The sequence below is a fragment of the Phyllobates terribilis genome, unplaced genomic scaffold, assembly GCF_046119375.1.
Source record: "Phyllobates terribilis strain yellow unplaced genomic scaffold, ASM4611937v1 Scaffold_12__6_contigs__length_324123572, whole genome shotgun sequence".
Classification (NCBI taxonomy): Eukaryota; Metazoa; Chordata; class Amphibia; order Anura; family Dendrobatidae; genus Phyllobates; species Phyllobates terribilis.
In genome coordinates, this window is record NW_027362772.1 from 34,557,204 (window position 1) to 34,579,533 (window position 22,330).

The 22,330-nt window shown below is 46.0% G+C and overlaps 1 protein-coding gene across 1 annotated transcript in view; it reads left to right on the top strand.

Annotated features, from left to right (window-relative positions):
- The first annotated feature begins 11,058 nt into the window (after positions 1–11,058).
- The window catches only part of LOC141171989 (free fatty acid receptor 2-like), a 64,041-nt gene continuing 52,769 nt past the window's right edge, over positions 11,059–22,330 (top strand). The window contains exon 1 of the mRNA XM_073655743.1: positions 11,059–11,375. Within this exon, the coding sequence (XP_073511844.1) occupies positions 11,332–11,375 (44 nt within the window). The 5' untranslated portion in view covers positions 11,059–11,331. The remainder of the gene's footprint in view (positions 11,376–22,330) is intronic.

Genomic DNA, 22,330 nt, shown 5'->3' on the forward strand with positions numbered 1-22,330 from the left:
TTCGCCATAACCCCAATATTAGGTGGATTGAGGTGGGAGGCACCGAGTACAAGTGCTCTCTATTTGCTGATGATGTCCTAGTATATATCACTCAATCACATATATCCATCCATGCTGTTATGGCTGAAATAGATCACTTTGTTACATGGTAAAATTTTAAAATCAATGCAGCGAAGTCTGAGGCCCTCGATGTCTCCCTCCCCAAATCCATATAGGATTCCATCCAGTCCAACTTTCCCTTTGCCTGGCCCTCACAGGGTATCAAATACTTAGGAATTCCTATTCATAGAGACCTCTCCCATCTATGTTATCTTAATTTTGGGCCCTTTATTGAACAATTCCATACAGACCACGGTTGGCAAGTTAGAACTGTAAGATTCACTACGTGAACCACTGGTGTTTTGTGGAAAAGCACATGTACACTGCGTTCCAAATTATTATGCAAAAAGTGTTTAGGAGTGATAAGGGAAGAATTTGTTTGTTTGTCAGTTAAACTCATTGATGGTGATGTGTGTCAGGGCTCTTTATATCACTGTAAGCAATTGCAGACACCTGTGCTAATTAGTTTGGCAGGTGTGTCCAATGAAAGGCAAGACTACTTAAGAAGGCTCTCTCACATTATTAAGCAGCCTACATTTTCTGCCAAAATGGGAAAGAAAAAGGATGTGTCGGCTGCTGAGAAGCAACAAATTGTGGAGTGTTTAGGTCAAGGCATGACTACAATCAACATTGTGCGATGATCAGGATGAAGTGTCTTGGCAATCAAGAAGTATGTAGCTGATTCACAGTACACACGTGTGCGTGCTGATAAGGGTAAATTGAGGACTCTTTCCTACAGGCAATTACGTCAGGTTGAAACAGCAGCGGCAAAAAAGCCTTGTCATAGCAGCAGACAAGTTTTTGAAGCTGCTTGTGCCTCCAACGTCCCCCGAACAACAAGATGCAGGGTCCTTCAGAGGTTTGCAGCTGTGCATATGCCATCCTGTCGACCTCCTCTATCCACTTCACACAAGCAGAAACGGCTCCAGTGGGCCAAACATTACATGAAGACTGATTTCAAAACTGTTTTGTTCACGGATGAGTGCCGTGCAGCGCTCGATGGTCCAGATGAATGGAGTGGAGGATGGCTGGTTGATGGACACCCCACGCAAACACGGCTACAGCGCCAACAAGGAGGAGGTGGAGTAATGTTTTGGGCTGGAATCATGGGGAGAGAGATTGTCGGCCCCTTTAGGATCCCTGAAGGCGCTAAAGATGAACTCCATAATGTATGTGGATTTTCTCAAACAGCACTTCCTGCCATGGTTCAAGAAGAAGAACCGTGTATTTCACAGCAAGATCATTTTTCTGCATGATAATGCACCATCTCATGCTGCACATAAAACATCTGCATCTCTGGCTGATATGGGCATAAAAGGGGACAAACTTATGGTGTGACCCCCATGCTCCCCTGACCTGTACCCCATTCAGAACCTTTGGAGCATCATTAAAAGGAGTGTCTATGATGGCGGGAGGCAGTTCACATCTAAGCAACAGCTCTGGGAGGGTATTCTGTCCTCATGCAAAACAATTGAAGCAGAAACCATCCAAAACCTGACAAATTCAATGGACGAGAGAGTTCAGAAGCTCCTTTCGAACAAGGGGTCCTATGTGAAAATGTAACATCACCTAGAATAAAGTTTTGAGTTGAAAACTGTTTGATTTCAGTTTCTAACAACCTGCTAATGCTTATAATTTCAAAAATGACCATTTTTTTGGTCTTTATTAAAATGAAAAGGTTGATCGAAAAGTTTGGGGGATCTAAGAGTGTGGCAACCCAGTAGTCATGATTACTTCGAATTCTGACAATATGAGGGTCATGCTGCAGGTAGTGCAGCAAGAAGGCACTTATGTGTCTTGCGCATCTCGGAGCCCCAAAATTATTTTCCGGGCTAGGTGCAGCTAAAAATTATTTTTAATTTTAAATCTGGTGAAGCTTATTATAGATGGCCTAATAGGATCAGTGCTGCACACTGCTACAAAGCCCAAATTATTTTCCAGTCAAGATACAGATAAACATGATTAGTAATTTGAAAGCTTAAAACGGTTGGTAGGGTGATTTTAACCAATCATCAAGCTTTTACTCTCCCCAGGATGACACAGGGGTAGAAAAGTCGTTTCGGATCCATGATTTGTTCATCTTTATGAACGTGAGTCTGTCTACATTATCAGTGGAGAGCCGCGTGCGCTTATCTGTCAGCACACCACCAGCAGCGCTGAACACACGTTCAGACAGAACGCTGGCTGCGGGGCATGACAAGATCTCCAAGGCGTAAGTGGCTAGCTCCGGCCATTTATCCAGATTGGAAGCCCAAAAAGAGCAAGGGTCCAGTGACACAGTCGTGGCTTCAATGTTTACTTGGAGATACTCCTGTACCATCGTCTCTAGGCGTTGACTATGTGTCAGACTTCTTGTCTCCTGTGGCCTTGCAAAGGATGGGCTAAAAAAGTGGTGAAATGATTCCGCAAAATTGATGTTACCAGCAGATACTGTGGTTCTGTTACGGTTTGAGTGCTGAACACTTGACGGTCCCACGGTTGGCAAGTTGGAACTGTGAGATTCACTACGTGCACCACTGGTATTTTGTGGAAAAGCACATGTAAGATTCTGCAACAGTCTCTGCTGATACTCCTGCATGCGTGCATCCCTTTCTATGGCAGGAATAATTTCTGCAAATTTACTTTTGTACCGGGGATCTAACAGTGTGGCAACCCAGTAGTCAGGATTATTTCTAATTCTCACAATTCGAGGGTCATGTTGCAGGTAGTGCAGCAAGAAGGCACTCATGTGTGTTGCGCATCCAGGAGCACCAAGTCCCTGTTGTGTTGGTGGCGAGGTAGCAATCATGCTTCCTTCCTCTGTCCTCTCCCCCCAACCTCGCACAACAGAAATGTGATCAAGGTCTCCCTCATCTGATGAGTCTTCCATCAGTTCGTCCTCCACTTCTTCCTGGGCTCCTGCACCTTCCTCACTAGTTTGGCTGCTACCATGCGCCCTGGTAAAATCATCTCCCCCACCCTCACATGCCTGCCGCCTTGGTGCTGCCGACCGTCTGGACCTTGCAGATGTTAGCCCTTCCGCATACAACTCCTCCTCCTCTACTTCCTCCACCTCCTCTTGTGCCACCACCTGACTCCGAATTCTGTTTAACATGTGCTCCAGCATGTAAATCACCGGAATAGTCATGCTGATAATGGCATCGTCAGCACTAAACATCTTCGTCGCCATTTCAAAACTGTGCAGAAGGGTGCATAGGTTCCTGATCTGAGACCACTCCTCCAGCGTGATTTGCCCCACCTCTGAATCTCGTTGGCCCAGGCTATACGTCAGAACGTATTGCACCAGGGCTTGTCGGTGCTGCCACAGTCGCTGCAACATGTGCAGAGTTGAATTCCACCGGGTAGGCACATCGCATTTTAGCCGGTGAAGTGGCAGGCCCAACGACTTCTGTAGAGATGTAAGTCGCTGAGCTGCGGGATGCGAACGGCGGAAGTGAGCACACAGCGACCGTGCCCTCTGCAGAAGGCCATCCAGTCTGGGATAGTGGGCTAAAAATTGCTGGACAACCAGGTTCAACACGTGAGCCATACAAGGCACGTGTGTGACATTGCCCCGGCGAAGGGCCGCACCCAGGTTTGCAGCATTGTCGCACACGGCCTTCCCTGGTTTCAGGTCCAGTGGAGACAACCATTCATGAAATTGGTTCTCCAGAGCTGACCACAACTCCTCAGCTGTGTGACTCACATTTCCCAGACATTTCAATGTAAAAACCGCCTGATGACGTTGAGCCCTACTGCCAGCATAGTAAGGAGGTGTTCAGGATCCCTTCTGCGCAGTTAGAAAGCTTGTGGCATGACCAGACAGGCTTTGGGTGCAGGTGGAAGACCGAGAGGAGGTTGAGGAGGCAGAAGCAGTGGAGGAAAAATGACATAAAGAGGAATGACGCACAACTCGTGGGGACGGCAAGACTTGGACAGCAGCCCCTTGTCCTGCTGTCACCATAGTTACCCAGTGCCCAGTCAGCGACATGTAACGCCCCTGTCCATGCCTACTCGTCCAAGTGTCTGTGGTGAAATGCACCCTGTCACACACAGAGTTTCTCAAAGAAGCGGTGATGTTGTGTGCGACATGCTGGTGGAGCGCAGGCACACCTTTCTTTGAGAAGTAGTGCCGACTGGGCATCTGGTACTGGGGCACTGCGACGGACATAAGGTCTCGAAAATCCTCTGTGTCCACCAGGCGGAAAGGCAGCATTTCTGTAGCCAAGAGCTTGCAGATGGTGAAATTCAACCTCTTAGCTTTCTCATGGCTAGGAGGAAATGGTCTTTTACTTGTCCACATCTGAGGGACCGAGGGCTGGCTATTGTGCTTAGACGGGGTTGATAAGGGTGTCCCCGGCAAACTGCCGGTCTGTGAGGAAGATGCAGGCGGACATGTTAGGTTGCCTTGATCCAAAGGTGGTGCTATCGATGTCGGACAGCGCTCAAGACCAGCTGGTGTTACCACCTCCAAAGAAAATGATGACCTGCCAATCACGCTGGCTGTTGCGGGTAAAGAGGTGGCAGGTCTGCGCCCCAAAACAGGTGTGACTGCTGTCCCCCCAGTCACAGAGGATGAAGAGGCCGCGGATGCACAAGATATGGCAGACGGTGGTTGGCCCGGCCGGCTAGACCGCATTGTAGCACACTGAGCTTCCCACTGCAACTTATGCTTCATGTCCATGTGCCGGTTCATGCATGAAGTACTCAAACTATGTATTTTTTGGCCTCTACTTAGCTTTTGCTGACAAATGTTACAGATAACACGAGTTGGGTCATCTTTATCGATCTGAAAAAATGCCCAGGCTATGCAAGGCTTAGCACCCATGCGACCTGAAGAGCCACCACGACTTGTGGTGAGAGGCAGAGTTGTGTTTGAGGATGCAGTTGTTGACGTGCTTCCAGTACTACGTCTCTGTCCAGGAAGGCGCAACCTGACCTCGTCGTCACTAGCATCTTCCTCCACCTCCTCTGCTGACCTCATCTCTTGGCTGACTGTGGGTTGACAGTAAGTGGGATCTCCGACCTCATCATCATCACCTTGTGCGTTATCACACCCGTCGTCCTCAGAGCCAACCTGTTCCTGCCCTGACAAAAAACTAAAGTTGTCGCTCCAATCAGGTATTTGAGTCTTATCATCGTCTTCCTCATTGTCTCCACCAACAGGAGTTACAGTTTGGGAATGAGGGTCTACATTATGGTCAGAACCTTCTGCGTCTGGTCCTGGATCCGACTCATAAAGATTCTGGGCATCAGTGCAGATCATTTCCTCGTCTGGATTCACAGAAGCGCTGGAGTCGACCTCTGATTCCCAGGCTATAGTATGAGTAAACAGCTCTGCAGACTCAACCATCTGTTCTACCTCATACTCAGACGGGCAGCTGGAGATTTGGGAGCTGTGAGGAAGCAAGTGCGATTTGGGTGACACCTTTGAGGACTGGAGTATTTGTGATGTTGAAGTTGATGTGGAGGAGAGCCCACTTAAAGGAGCACTTGATATCCGTTGAAGCACCTGCTGTTTTTGTGCCTCATCTGGAATTTGTAGCGATTGGCGTGGCCGTAAGAAAGGGATCTTATCACATTGTCCGCTAAAAGAAGTAGACATTTTAGTTTGGCTGGAAGATGGTCTTTCTTCTGCACCTACCCCACGGACACAACCTTTTTTCCCCTTCCCAACACGCCTATTCCCCTTTCCACCAGCAGCAGGCCTTTTTCCACTCATTTTGGTGGTTAACTAATTCACAACTCTGGAGTTGTTTGCACAAAAAAACAATGGATGGTAACCGAGCAGAGCTGAGTGGCCAAACTGTGGTATTAGGCCAAAACTATTGGCTGGGTTAGATGCAGAAAAAAATTATTTTTAATTTGCAACCTGATGGAGGTCAGTATAGATGGACTAATAGACCAAGTCCCACACACCGCTAGAAGCCCAAATATTTTTTCAGAGCTAGATGCAGAAAATTTTTTTATTCAATTTGCAACCTGATGGAGGTCAGTATAGATGGACTAAGAGACCAAGTCCCACACACTGCTAGAAGCCCAAATATTTTTTCAGAGCTAGATGCAGAAAAAAATTATTTTTAATTTGCAACCTGATGGAGGTCAGTATAGATGGACTAATAGACCAAGTCCCACACACTGCTAGAAGCCCAAATATTTTTTCAGAGCTAGATGCAGAAAAAAATTATTTTTAATTTGCAACCTGATGGAGGTCAGTATAGATGGACTAATAGACCAAGTCCCACACACCGCTAGAAGCCCAAATATTTTTTCAGAGCTAGATGCAGAAAAAAATTATTTTTAATTTGCAACCTGATGGAGGTCAGTATAGATGGACTAATAGACCAAGTCCCACACACCGCTAGAAGCCCAAATATTTTTTCAGAGCTAGATGCAGAAAAAAATTATATTCAATTTGCAACCTGCAGGGCGTCAGTATAGAAGGACTAATAGAACAAGTCCCACACACTGCTAGAAGCCCAAATATTTTTTCAGAGCTAAATGAAGAAAAAAATTATTTTTAATTTGCAACCTGATGGAGGTCAGTATAGATGGACTAATAGACCAAGTCCCACACACTGCTAGAAGCCCAAATATTTTTTCAGAGCTAGATGCAGAAAAAAATTATTTTTAATTTGCAACCTGATGGAGGTCAGTATAGATGGACTAATAGACCAAGTCCCACACACCGCTAGAAGCCCAAATATTTTTTCAGAGCTAGATGCAGAAATTTTTTTTATTCAATTTGCAACCTGATGGAGATCAGTATAGATGGACTAATAGACCAAGTCCCACACACTGCTAGAAGCCCAAATATTTTTTCAGAGCTAGATGCAGAAAAAAATTATTTTTAATTTGCAACCTGATGGAGGTCAGTATAGATGGACTAATAGACCAAGTCCCACACACTGCTAGAAGCCCAAATATTTTTTCAGAGCTAGATGCAGAAAAAAATTATTTTTAATTTGCAACCTGATGGAGGTCAGTATAGATGGACTAATAGAACAAGTCCCACACGCTGCTAGAAGCCCAAATATTTTTTCAGAGATAAATGAAGAAAAAAATTATTTTTAATTTGCAACCTGATGGAGGTCAGTATAGATGGACTAATAGACCAAGTCCCACACACTGCTAGAAGCCCAAATATTTTTTCAGAGCTAGATGCAGAAAAAAATTATTTTTAATTTGCAACCTGATGGAGGTCAGTATAGATGGACTAATAGACCAAGTCCCACACACCGCTAGAAGCCCAAATATTTTTTCAGAGCTAGATGCAGAAAAAAATTATATTCAATTTGCAACCTGCTGGAGGTCAGTATAGAAGGACTAATAGAACAAGTCCCACACACTGCTAGAAGCCCAAATATTTTTTCAGAGCTAAATGAAGAAAAAAATTATTTTTAATTTGCAACCTGATGGAGGTCAGTATAGATGGACTAATAGACCAAGTCCCACACACTGCTAGAAGCCCAAATATTTTTTCAGAGCTAGATGCAGAAAAAAATTATATTCAGTTTGCAACCTGATGGAGGTCAGTATAGATGGACTAACACAACAAGTCCCACACACAGCTAGAAGCCCAATATTTTTTCAGAGCTAGATGCAGAAAAAAATTATATTCAATTTGCAACCTGATGGAGGTCAGTATAGATGGACTAATAGAATGATGCTATGCCCAAAAGATTTTACTTCACTAGGTGCAGTAAAAAAATTGGTATTCTATACACAGGTGGTATATCTTGCAACACAGATAGGCTACTCCACTGACTAACACACTCTGCAATAGGCCAAAAAGGATTTGCTTTGCTAGATTCAGCCAAATGCTGTGAAAAAAACTTGCACAGCACTGGCACAGACCTGCCTGGCAAAAACTGATAGGAACTGATGTAACCTAGTCCTGAAAAGGACTCCAATTACAATTAGTCTTTACTCCCACAATCTATCTATTTAAGAGCACAGACCTGCCTGATAAAAGTCGTAGGAAATGCTGTAACCTAGTCCTTAAAAGGACTGCAATCACAACTATTCCCTACTCCCAAGCTATCTGTAGATTTGTGCGAAAATTGGCTTGAAATTAACAAGGTATAGCGCACACAGCAACAGCGGTGCCGTCTAACACGCAGCTGCAGCAGTGAGAAAATGGTGGCGACGGGGAAAATGGCTTGGTCTTATAGGGCAAGGACATGTGACATACACTGCCAATGACACATGCCCTTGCTTGTGTGAAAACAAGCACTTCGCTCCGTGTGTGCGCTGCTGATAGGCTGACAGATTGCACCTCCCCACTGCAAATGCGGGAAAGAGAAAAAAAAAATGGAGATCTTCATTGTTCCTGCAGAGATCCATCCCCTGCCCCTCCCCCCGCCCCGCTGTACACTCAAACTGCGTATTAACATTAATTTTCATCATTACTGAGAAAAAATCCAGTTATGATTTTGGTGCACGAACAGTTATCGAACATAACCTCGAACAGCCGAATTTTTCTCAAATTGTTCGTGTTCGCCGACCGGCTCGAACACCGCCCAAAACAGCTCGAATTTGAGATTGGCGAACAGTTCGAGTAGAACAACGCTCATCTCTATTCCTCAGTAATAAAATACAGCGAGCATATTAGATGATGTTAATCTATTCATATTCTGTTACAATGTTTGGTCCAGTAGGTTGTCGATTGGGATCAGGAAAGAAAATCAACTCTTTAAGGATGGACTGGATTATCCATTATGGATGTATCTATACCACTTCTCTTTATCATCTCCCATCCCTCCGTTTAACTTGATGGCCAGGAGGGTTTTTGGAACCACATTATTTCATTATTATATTTTATTATTATTTATTAATTGTGTAACCATTAGATTGCATAAAAGTAGTAGAATGAAGTCAAGAAAAGATGTATCCAACACTCATTACAAGATTTAATAAAAAATTGCCAAAAAAATCAATGGTATAAAAATGTAATAAAAAATACACTTGCCTATGAATAATAAAGAATATGGATGCTTTAGAGGCATTTTATTTTTGGCTCAAAAGCATTTTTACAATAGGGTTTCATACCTGTGAAATTGTTTGGTTTCTACAGCCTCTATGTATCACAGTCCTTAGCAGACTGCAGAATAAGTCACCAGTGGTTCGGTCAGTGAACTCTTTATGACAGCAAGGTCTGTAATCCATATCTATCTTCTCATGAACCATCTTCTAAGCTGACTTTAGTCATGACACTGTTAACTGTTATGTACAGTGGTGCGCAGAGGCTGTAGAAGCTAAACGGTGCAAACTTTTAAATGATACTCAATGCAGCTTCAACTTCCTCCAGGTCATACATGCTGCCATAAAACAGCATCTGGTGTGCAATTCCATTACTAAATGTGTTTTTATAGGTGAGTTTAAGGGTCTTATTTTTCCTTCTTTATGCCTGGAATCACACATTCCATTTTGGATTTGAGTTTTTTGAACCAATTATACGATATACATTACATTACATAGATTTATACCTTTTCCCACTAGATTCACTTCTAGCCAGAGGTGTATCGATCGTGGTTGCAGAGTGTGCAACCACGAACAGGCTCATAAGGAAGTGTGGCCCATTGACACTGATGTGCATCTGAGGACGTACTTTGAGCTGAAGTGTATAGCGGCACAGAGAACCGCCGGCCACCACAATACACGCCTCCGGCCAAATACAAAGGTCGGGATCTGACGCCGTCGACACATGGCAGTGACATATATACCAGGATGAGGGACATATATACCAGTGTGAGGGACCTATATACCAGGATGAGGGACATATACACCAGGAGGGACATATATACCAGGAATAGGACCAAGATGGGGGCATATATACCTGGATAGGTGATATAAATACCATTAAGGGGCCTAGGATGGGAGGCATATATGCCAGTAAGGAACCCAGGATGGGGGTATATATACCAGGATTGGGGACATATATACCATGAAGGAACCCAGGATGGGGACATATATTCCAGGATGGGCCCCGGTTGGGGGCATATATACCTGGATGGAGGACATATATATCAGGATAGGGGTATATATATATATATATATCTGGATGGAGGAAATATATACCTGGATGGGAGACATATATACCAGGAAGGAACCCAGGATTGGGGAGAGATATACTAGAAAGAGGCCCAGGATGGATACATATATACCAGGATGGGGGACAAAAATACCAGGATGGGGGATATATATACCAGGATAGGGGACATATATACCAGGATGGGGACATATATAACAGGATGGGAGACATATACTGTATATCAGGATGAAGGACATATATATCAGGATGGGGGACATACTGTATGTACCAAGAAGGAACCCAGTATTGAGAACATATATGCCAGGAAGAGGCCCAGGATGGAGACATATATACCCGGATGGGGGACATATATACCCGGAAGGGGGACATATATACCAGGATGGGATACATATATACCATGATGAAGTACATATATACCAAGAAGGAGCCCACTACTGGGAGCATATATACCAGGAATGGGTTTAGGATGGGGGACATACATATTTGGAAGGGGTCCAGGATGAGGGACATTACTACACAATGGGGGGGCAACATGTATCTCCGTATAGGATTTAGAACACTACAAGGCCCGGTACATCTGACCAACATGCAGGTGGGGGCCCAGGTCCAAATTTTGCATGCAACTGCATCTGGCTTTGGCACAAAAAACTGCATCACAAACTGAATGTGTGATTCCAGACATATTTCTGCAATTTCCCAGCATATTCTCACAAGTTCCCCGTTTATTAGGGCAGACGCTGGTCACGCACTGAGACGTCTCTGCCCACTTGTTGGCACATTCTGCATTTCCCGGTGTCGGGCGCTGTGCCAGCCTCGGCCACTTTACATTTCCTTCTCTATTCTTCTTTTTGACTGGTATCTTCTGTGATAATCTGACGTCAGCCGGCGATGAGTTTACTTAAGTGACTGCCGGCTGCAGCAGAGCAGCAGAGGAGCTGGAGCCGTCCGCCGGCAGCGCTCCTTTGTCTCTGCGCTCATCTGTCTCTGCACTCCTCTGTCTCCACATCATGGTTATTTCTAACTCCGGGAGAAATGCAGATATTCACTGGATATAAACTCACCTTAATTATCGCAACTTTAAAACTTTTTTTTTTCACTTTTTTTCTTGAAATGTGAAGTTTACGTAAAGTCGCTCCTCCTGGATCGTCCCTAAACCCTGGACTGACGGATTGAATGACTTCAAGGATTTGACAGCTGCAATGGAGACGAACTTAACCCTTAACTCATCCACTAAATTAGATGGGTATGTGAGTTACTATTAAACTGTCAATGCATTATAAAGTTGTTATTTTAGATGTAGCAGTGCTAAGTGTGCGGATCAATGCTTCTGTGCTTATTGGTTGAGGATATAGTGAATTTACCTGCAGTCCTATGCAAAAGAAAGTCAGGAGTAGGGTCCTCTGAATGGGTTATCACAAAAATTGATAACTGATAGATGATAGATAATAGATAGATAATAGATTGATAATAGATAATAGATAGATAGATAATAGATAGATAATAGATAGATAATAGATAGATAGATAGATGATAGATAGATAATAGATAGATAGATGATAGATAATAGATAGATAATAGATAGATTATAATAGATAGATGATAGATAGATAATAGATAGATAATAGATAGATAATAGATAAATAATAGATAGATAATAGATAGATGATAGATAATAGATAGATAATAGATAGATAATAGATAGATGATAGATAATAGATAGATAATAGATAGATAATAGATAGATAGATATTAGATAATAGATAGATAATAGATAGATAATAGATAGATAGATATTAGATAATAGATAAATAATAGATAATATATATAGATAATAGATAGATTAATAGATAATAAATAGATAATAGATAATAGATAGATGATAGATAATAGATAGATAATGGATGATAGATAATAGATAATATATAGATAACAGATAGATAATAGATAGATTAATAGATATTAGAAAATAGATAGATAATAGATAATATAGATAGATAATAGGTAGATATTAGATAATAGATAGATAGATATTAGATAATAGATAAATAATAGATAATATAGATAGATAATAGATAGATTAATAGATAATAGATAGATAGATATTAGATAATAGATAATATAGATAGATAATATATAGATAATAGATAGATAATAGATAATATATAGATAACAGATAGATTAATAGATATTAGAAAATAGATAGATAATAGATAATATAGATAGATAATAGATAATAGATAGATATTTGATAATAGATAGATAATAGATATTAGTTAGATAATAGATAACGGATAGATAATAGATCGATAAATAATAGATAATAGATAGATAATAGATAATAGATAGATAATAGATAGATAATAGATAATAAATAGATAATAGATAACAGATAGATAATAGATAGATAATAGATAGATGGATAATAGATAATAGATAACAGATAGATAATAGATAGATGGATAATAGAGAGATAATAGATAATAGATAGATGGATAATAGATAGTCAGCTGATTGATTGATCAATAGATAGATATTAGATTTGTCCAATCTTGTGTATGTAAAGTGTAATGATGTAGGTACAAGTTCAGTTCTGTACCTTTCTTCTTGCTGTCAGTGAATGGTCACTTTCTGATTTACACCTATCAGCTACATGTTATATTCTCACAGATGAGGTTTTGCTACAATTGCATCCAGTGCAGATACTGATGGTCTTTGCTGTCACCTGCTGTTCTGACAGTTTACCACAATGTATCAGGACTAGTGTTGAGCATTCCGATACTGAAATATCGGGTATCGGCCGATATTCGCGGTATCGGAATTCCGATACTTAATTCCGATACTATTGCAATATCGTATACCGGAATCGGAAGTTCCCATAATGCAATGAGACATTTTCATTTTATTCAGCCAATGAGGATCCTAAGAAGTGTGGGCACATCCTGTTAGGCATGTAGGCATCTTAACTAATGGCATGGCTGTGATTGGCTGCTGAAATGATGTCATGATGCACTATAAAAGCCACCGCCGCCATTTTGAGCTCACTCTGCTGTGAATTCAGTTAGGGATAGGACGCTGTTGTTCTGAGGGACAGTTTTAGCTACCTATTTGCTCTATACTGCTTTACCCAAGCTACTTTCTAAATCACTGTGCCTTGCAGCGCTAGTGCACAGTTCCCTGTGCTGTTCACCGCTATCTGCAAGGTCTGTGTGTGTGAGTGCAGCTCACCCTGTAGTGTGTTCTTCAGCCAAGTCTGGTTGTAGTGCACTCAGTGTGTGTCACTGCCTCATACATTGTCCTTTTTTGCCAATTCATAATTTTTCCTGATATCTCCTATTAGTGTGGTGGTTCCATCTGTATTCAGCTAAATTGGTTCCAAACACACTATATAGGAGTAGATAGAGAAATTTTTTTCCGTCTTGCAGCACTAGTGCACAGTGCTCTGCATCTGTACTGTTCACCGCTGTCTGCAAGGTCTGGTGTGTGAGTGCAGCTCACCCTGTAGTGTGTGCTTCAACCCCGTCTGGTTGTAGTGCACTCAGTGTGTGTCACTGCCTCATACATTGTCCTTTATTGCCAATTCATAATTTTTCCTGATATCTCCTATTAGTGTGGTGGTTCCATCTGTATTCAGCTAAATTGGTTCCAAACACACTATATAGGAGTAGATAGAGAATTTTTTTTCCGTCTTGCAGCACTAGTGCACAGTGCTCTGCATCTGTACTGTTCACCGCTGTCTGCAAGGTCTGGTGTGTGAGTGCAGCTCACCCTGTAGTGTGTGCTTCAACCCCGTCTGGTTGTAGTGCACTCAGTGTGTGTCACTGCCTCATACATTGTCCTTTATTGCCAATTCATAATTTTTCCTGATATCTCCTATTAGTGTGGTGGTTCCATCCATATTCAGCTAAATTGATTCCAAACACACTATATAGGAGTAGATAGAGGAGCCTTTCTGCAGCATTGGGCCCTGCAGCCCCAGCCAGATTAGTATTAGCCTATTTTTTGCAGCCTCATCTATTGCATTGTAGGTTACCTTCCTACATTGTAATAGCTACAAAAAGTTTGTGATACTATCGTTATTACATCTTTAGGCACATCCAGTGTCTTTTTGTGACAAAAAAAACCTAAATAAAGTTCACCAAACACTCCACTTTACAGTTGTGTAGGCCACATTAGCTCATATTAAAGTCTAGTCCACACTTTATAAAATTAGTGTTTCTTATACCTGTTAGCAGCTGTTCAGGAATAAGCACACTAAGCCCTTAGTACTTTTCTGCCTATCTTTATCAGTCTACCAAGATGAAGAAGGCAGGGAGTAAGGCATGTGGTCGTGGTCGTGGGCGTGGGCGTGGAGTTTCTGCAGGGAGAGGACGTGAGGATTCTGTGCCTGCAGGGAGAGGACGTGGGGATTCTGTGCCTGCTGCAGGCACCAGTGACTCAGCATCCCCCAGTTTTACCAGGGAACAGTCCTTTATGCGCAGCTTTGTAGGAGCTAGCCGTACCCCACTGCTGCGCGAGGACCAAATTGAAGCCGTTGTCGGATGGATAGCAGCTAACGCATCGACTTCAATTAGTTCCAGATCCTCTCAGGTCCTGAGCACTGAAGAGCACCCATCTGTCTCTTCACCACCTGCCAAATTGCCCAGGCAGTCAGAGAGCCCTGGACAGGAGCCATCTCTACTTCTGTTCTCTGAATCTCTTGGCTTGGAAAGAGGGGGCCAGCCAAGCAGAATTCGAGAATTTGAAGAAGAGGTAGTATGCAGTGATGCGCAACCGTTTTGTCTCTCTGAATCTGAAGAGGCGGGTGGGCCAGTGCCTATGGTCAGCAGCACACCTCAGTACGCATCTGATGATGAGACTCAGGTGCCACTTTCTGGTGCGTACTGTGCTGTCGAGACTACCCAGGAGAAGCAGTTGTTTGAAGAGGGTGGTGTAGATGATGAGGTCCTTGACCCATCATGGCGTGAGGGACAGGAAGGTGGTGGGAGCAGCTCTGAGGAAGAGATTCCCCGAACGGCCCAAAAAGGAGGGAGAGGGAGGGGGCAGACTTGGTTGCCTGTAGCCTCCACTTCGGCACCCATTAGGAGCATGGCTCTTCCAAAATCCAAAGCGGGCGCTCCCAAGACTTGCAGTGCCTGGTCCTTTTTTGACACAGTTGCAGATGACATTTGCTTTGTCAAATGCAAGCTGTGTAATCAGAAGGTGAAAAGAGGGAAAAGTGTCAGCAACCTCAATACCACAAATATGTGGAAACATGTGCGGACCAAGCACGTGGTGGAGTTACACAAACACACTGAAGACCTAGGCCAACCTACAGCGCCACCTACCACCTCTTCAGCTCGTGTTGTAGCCTCTTCCTCCAGCTCACACACAGCTGGTTCGGCTTCCTCACAGGATCGCCATGGAAGAATCTCTGGCACTGTTGTACAGAGACACAGTGTAATTCCACCCACAGCACCACTTTCCCAGTCATCCTCACACTCCCAGGCCAGTCTACAGCCATCGTTAGCACAGGCATGGGAGAAAAGGCGCCCATACTCGGCAAACCACCCCCGAGCACAGGCTCTGAATGCTGGCATTGCTAAACTACTGGCCCTTGAAATGCTATCATTCAGGCTGGTGGAGACTGACACATTCCGTAACTTTATGGCATTGGCAGTCCCACAATACAACGTGCCCAGCCGCTTTTATTTCAGCAGGCAAGCCGTCCCTGCCCTGCAACATCATGTGGAGGGAAAAATTAAACATGCGCTACAAAACGCCGTCAGTAGCAAGGTCCACCTGACCACTGATGCGTGGACCAGTAAGCATGGACAGGGACGATACCTTTCCCTCACTGCCCATTGGGTAAATGTTGTGGAGCCGGGTACAGATCTTGAGAGTGGCGCTGTACGTGTTCTGCCAACTCCAAGGATTGCAGGAATCCAGTCTGTACACATTGACTCCTCCTCATACTCCAGTTCCTCTGAATCAGCGCTGCAGGAGCCGTCACGGTCTACCTCCACATCGACCCGTGAACGGTTACCTGTTATGATGACCGATATGAGCACAGCCGTGGCCAAACGTCAACAGGCCGTATTAAAATTAATTTCTTTGGGGAATCGAAGCCACACAGCGCAGGAGCTCTGGAATGCCATCAAGCAGCAGAGTGACGTGTGGTTTGTGCCAGCGAATCTCCAGCCAGGCATGGTAGTGTGTGACAATGGCCGAAATCTGGTGGCAGCTCTGGGCCTAGGCAACCTCACTCACATCCCATGTCTGGCACATGTGCTCAACTTGGTCGTGCAGAGTTTTTTGAGGGACTATCCGGATCTTGATGCACTGCTTCACAAGGTCCGCATAGAGTGCGCTCACTTGCGGCGTTCCAGCAATGCAAGATCACGCATTGCAGCTCTGCAGCGCCGATTATGTCTTCCGGAACATCGCATCATATGTGACCTACCCACCAGGTGGAATTCAACGTTACATATGTTGGAGAGGTTGTGTGAGCAGCAGGCAGCAGTAATGGAGTACCAGCTGCAGCAGGCGCAAACAAGTCGCAGTGCGCGCCGTTCACACTTCACCACCACTGAGTGGGCCTCTATGAAGGACATTTGCCACGTTTTGCGTGCCTTCGATTATTCCACGCGGATGGCGAGTGCAGATGATGCACTAGTCAGCATGACTATCCCCCTTATCTGCCTGCTTGAAAAAACACTGCAAGCACTAAGGGACGAGGTTTTGGAAGAGGTGGAGGATGAGGAGTCACAAATGCCATCTGCTTCTCTACAGTCTGCGCAACGTGGTTCCTCACAAAGGCCTAGGCAGGGGACACTTTGTGAGGAGGATGAGGAGGAGTCAATGGATGAGGAAGACATCTGTCCAGAGGAGGGAGGTACACAATGCTCTAGTAGTCAGTATCTAGAGCGAGGGTGGGGTGATGCAGAGCAGGCAGAGATCACGCCTCAAGCAGGGGACAGCGTTTCTTAGCCAGTTGGCAGTCTGCAGCACATGGTTGATTTCATGCTGCAGTGCCTCAGAAACGACCGCCGCATCGCCCACATTCTCAACACGGCTGATTATTGGGTGTCCACCCTCCTAGATCCTCGCTACCGGGACAACTTACAAAGCCTCATAACACCATTGAACCGGGAGCGTAAAATGCGGGAGTACCAAGACGCACTGGTGCATTCCATCATGTTCTCCATTCCAACCGAGAGCAGTGCTGCTAGTGCTTTACAAAGCAGCTCAGTGCGTCGAGGCAGTGGAGGAAGCTCTGCACAAAGAGGGAGCAGAAGCAGCGCCTCAGCACAAGGCAAGACCAGTATGGCCGAAATGTGGCAAAGTTTTGTGTCCCCGCCGCCACAAATGTCTACACCATCACAGACAGCTCCAGTCAGCAGGAGGCAACGTTTCCGTCAGATGGTGACAGACTACATGTCTTGCCCTCTTAGTGTACTCCCAGACGGCTCTTCTCCCTTCAAGTTTTGGGTCTGTAAGCTGGATACATGGCCAGAGCTTAGTCAGTATGCACTGGAGGTGCTAGCTTGCCCTGCTGCTAGTGTATTATCGGAACGCGTCTTTAGTGCCGCAGGTGGTGTACTAACAGACCGTCGCATGCGACTATCCTCCGATAACGTTGACCGGCTTACTTTTCTCAAAATGAACAAGGCCTGGATCTCTCATGAATTTGCCAGTCCTCTTCCAGAATAAATAATTGGTTGGCAACAGTATCCAGGTCTCCTGTTCTGTTCATGTTTCTACCACCTGAACTGTAATCCCTGAGCTCCAACACCGCCAGTTGGCGCTCGGAAGTGCCGTCTGCACAGTCAACACTTGCTGCCGTGTTATTGGGGTTCAGTAACGTCAGCTGTTCTCCTGCTGTGCGGACGGCAATTTCTCCTGATTTGTCCACATCCACTGTACTACACATTTTAAAGTTGCTCCAATTACTCCTCTGGCTCCTCTGTTTTCATTCTTATCCCTGGGCTCCAGCACCGCCAGTTGGCGCTCGGAAGTGCTGTCTGCACAGTCAACACTTGCTACCATGTTATTGGGGTTCAGTAACGTCAGCTGTTCCCCTGCTGTGCGGACGGCAATTTCTCCTGCTCTGTCCACATTCTCACTACTACAGATTTTAAAGTTGCTCCAATTACACCTCTGGCTCCTCTGTTTTCAGTATTATCCCTGAGCTCCAACACCGCCAGTTGGCGCACGGAAGTGCCGTCTGCACAGTCAACACTTGCTGCCGTGTTATTGGGGTTCAGTAACGTCAGCTGTTCTCCTGCTGTGCGGACGGCAATTTCTCCTGCTTTGTCCAAATCCACTGTACTACACATTTTAAAGTTGCTCGAATTACACCTCTGGCTCCTCTGTTTTCATTCTTATCCCTGGGCTCCAGCACCGCCAGTTGGCGCTCGGAAGTGCCGTCTGCACAGTCAACACTTGCTGCCGTGTTATTGGGGTTCAGTAACGTCAGCTGTTCTCCTGCTGTGCGGACGGCAATTTCTCCTGCTTTGTCCACATCCACTGTACTACACATTTTAAAGTTGCTCGAATTACACCTCTGGCTCCTCTGTTTTCATTCTTATCCCTGGGCTCCAGCACCGCCAGTTGGCGCTCGGAAGTGCTGTCTGCACAGTCAACACTTGCTGCCGTGTTATTGGGGTTCAGTAACGTCAGCTGTTCCCCTGCTGTGCGGACGGCAATTTCTCCTGCTCTGTCCACATTCTCACTACTACAGATTTTAAAGTTGCTCCAATTACACCTCTGGCTCCTCTGTTTTCATTCTTATCCCTGGGCTCCAGCACCGCCAGTTGGCGCTCGGAAGTGCTGTCTGCACAGTCAACACTTGCTACCATGTTATTGGGGTTCAGTAACGTCAGCTGTTCCCCTGCTGTGCGGACGGCAATTTCTCCTGCTCTGTCCACATTCTCACTACTACAGATTTTAAAGTTGCTCCAATTACACCTCTGGCTCCTCTGTTTTCATTCTTATCCCTGGGCTCCAGCACCGCCAGTTGGCGCTCGGAAGTGCCGTCTGCACAGTCAACACTTGCTGCGGTGTTATTGGGGTTCGGTAACGTCAGCTGTTCCCCTGCTGTGTTCACGGCAATTTCTCCTGCTCTGTCCATATTCACTGTGCTACTTATTTAAAACTTGCTCCAATTACACCTCTGGCTCCTCCGTTTTTAGTATTTACCCTGGGCTCCAACACCGCCAGTTGGCGCTCGGAAGTGCTGTCTGCACAGTCAACACTTGCTGCCGTGTTATTGGGGTTCAGTAACGTCAGCTGTTCTCCTGCTGTGCGGACGGCAATTTCTCCTGCTTTGTCCACATCCACTGTACTACACATTTTAAAGTTGCTCGAATTACACCTCTGGCTCCTCTGTTTTCATTCTTATCCCTGGGCTCCAGCACCGCCAGTTGGCGCTCGGAAGTGCCGTCTGCACAGTCAACACTTGCTGCGGTGTTATTGGGGTTCGGTAACGTCAGCTGTTCCCCTGCTGTGTTCACGGCAATTTCTCCTGCTCTGTCCATATTCACTGTGCTACTTATTTAAAACTTGCTCCAATTACACCTCTGGCTCCTCCGTTTTTAGTATTTACCCTGGGCTCCAATACCGCTAGTTGCTGCTCAGAAGTGCCGTCTGCACAGTCAACGCTTGCTCCAGTGTTATTGGGATTCAGTAACGTCAGCTGATCCCCAGCTGTGTGTCCGGCAAATTCTCCTGCTTTGTCCACATCCACTGTAGTACGGATTTAAAACCTCCTCCAAATACACCTCTGGCTCTTCTGTTTTTAGTATTTACCCTGGGCTCCAGCACCGCCAGCTGGTTCTCGGCAGTTCCATTGGCTCTTGTACCTTCTGCTACCCATCCGGGTTCCAGTACCGTCAGCTGGTCCTCGGTAGTTCCATTTGCTCTTGTATCTTCTGCTACCCATCCGGGTTCCAGTACCGTCAGCTGGTTCTCGGCAGTGTCTTTGGCACGGGTACTCCCTCCTGCCCAGCCTGGTTCCAGCACGCCAGCTGTTTCCGGGTAGTGTCAACGTCACTTTGCCTCCAATGCGTTGTCCTGTCGTGTTGCGGTCGGGTTAGCCGACTCTATGGTGCCTGCAGTTTAGGTGACTCCTATGTGGGCTGCGGGATCTGGCAATGAAGGCTGGTTCCATAGTGCCAATAGGACAAGCACCCTCTGTAGGACTGTGGGTTTTGGTAACTGCGGCCGGCTCGCGGCCTTGAACTTTTTTTTTACATGGGTACCTTCTGCTACCCATCCGGGTTCCAGTACCGTCAGCTGGTTCTCGGCAGTGCCTTTGGATTAGGTGCCTCCTTCTCGGTATCCAAGTTCCACCAACGTCTGCTGGTCCTTGGTAGTGCTTTCTGGCACAGGTACCTCCTGCTTAGTAACCGAGTTCCAGTAACATCAGCTGGTCCTCGGTAGTTCCATTGGCTCTTGTACCTTCTGCTACCCATCCGGGTTCCAGTACCGTCAGCTGGTCCTCGGTAGTTCCATTTGCTCTTGTATCTTCTGCTACCCATCCGGGTTCCAGTACCGTCAGCTGGTTCTCGGCAGTGTCTTTGGCACGGGTACTCCCTCCTGCCCAGCCTGGTTCCAGCACGCCAGCTGTTTCCGGGTAGTGTCAACGTCACTTTGCCTCCAATGCGTTGTCCTGTCGTGTTGCGGTCGGGTTAGCCGACTCTATGGTGCCTGCAGTTTAGGTGACTCCTATGTGAGCTGCGGGATCTGGCAATGAAGGCTGGTTCCATAGTGCCAATAGGACAAGCACCCTCTGTAGGACTGTGGGTTTTGGTAACTGCGGCCGGCTCGCGGCCTTGAACTTTTTTTTTACATGGGTACCTTCTGCTACCCATCCGGGTTCCAGTACCGTCAGCTGGTTCTCGGCAGTGCCTTTGGATTAGGTGCCTCCTTCTCGGTATCCAAGTTCCACCAACGTCTGCTGGTCCTTGGTAGTGCTTTCTGGCACAGGTACCTCCTGCTTAGTAACCGAGTTCCAGTAACATCAGCTGGTCCTCGGTAGTTCCATTGGCTCTTGTACCTTCTGCTACCCATCCGGGTTCCAGTACCGTCAGCTGGTCCTCGGTAGTTCCATTTGCTCTTGTATCTTCTGCTACCCATCCGGGTTCCAGTACCGTCAGCTGGTCCTCGGTAGTTCCATTTGCTCTTGTATCTTCTGCTACCCATCCGGGTTCCAGTACCGTCAGCTGGTTCTCGGCAGTGCCTTTGGATTAGGTGCCTCCTTCTCGGTATCCAAGTTCCACCAACGTCTGCTGGTCCTTGGTAGTGCTTTCTGGCACAGGTACCTCCTGCTTGGTAACCGAGTTCCAGTAACATCAGCTGGTCCTCGGTAGTTCCATTGGCTCTTGTACCTTCTGCTACCCATCCGGGTTCCAGTACCGTCAGCTGGTCCTCGGTAGTTCCATTTGCTCTTGTATCTTCTGCTACCCATCCGGGTTCCAGTACCGTCAGCTGGTTCTCGGCAGTGCCTTTGGATTAGGTGCCTCCTTCTCGGTATCCAAGTTCCACCAACGTCTGCTGGTCCTTGGTAGTGCTTTCTGGCACAGGTACCTCCTGCTTAGTAACCGAGTTCCAGTAACATCAGCTGGTCCTCGGTAGTTCCATTGGCTCTTGTACCTTCTGCTACCCATCCGGGTTCCAGTACCGTCAGCTGGTCCTCGGTAGTTCCATTTGCTCTTGTATCTTCTGCTACCCATCCGGGTTCCAGTACCGTCAGCTGGTTCTCGGCAGTGTCTTTGGCACGGGTACTCCCTCCTGCCCAGCCTGGTTCCAGCACGCCAGCTGTTTCCGGGTAGTGTCAACGTCACTTTGCCTCCAATGCGTTGTCCTGTCGTGTTGCGGTCGGGTTAGCCGACTCTATGGTGCCTGCAGTTTAGGTGACTCCTATGTGGGCTGCGGGATCTGGCAATGAAGGCTGGTTCCATAGTGCCAATAGGACAAGCACCCTCTGTAGGACTGTGGGTTTTGGTAACTGCGGCCGGCTCGCGGCCTTGAACTTTTTTTTTACATGGGTACCTTCTGCTACCCATCCGGGTTCCAGTACCGTCAGCTGGTTCTCGGCAGTGCCTTTGGATTAGGTGCCTCCTTCTCGGTATCCAAGTTCCACCAACGTCTGCTGGTCCTTGGTAGTGCTTTCTGGCACAGGTACCTCCTGCTTAGTAACCGAGTTCCAGTAACATCAGC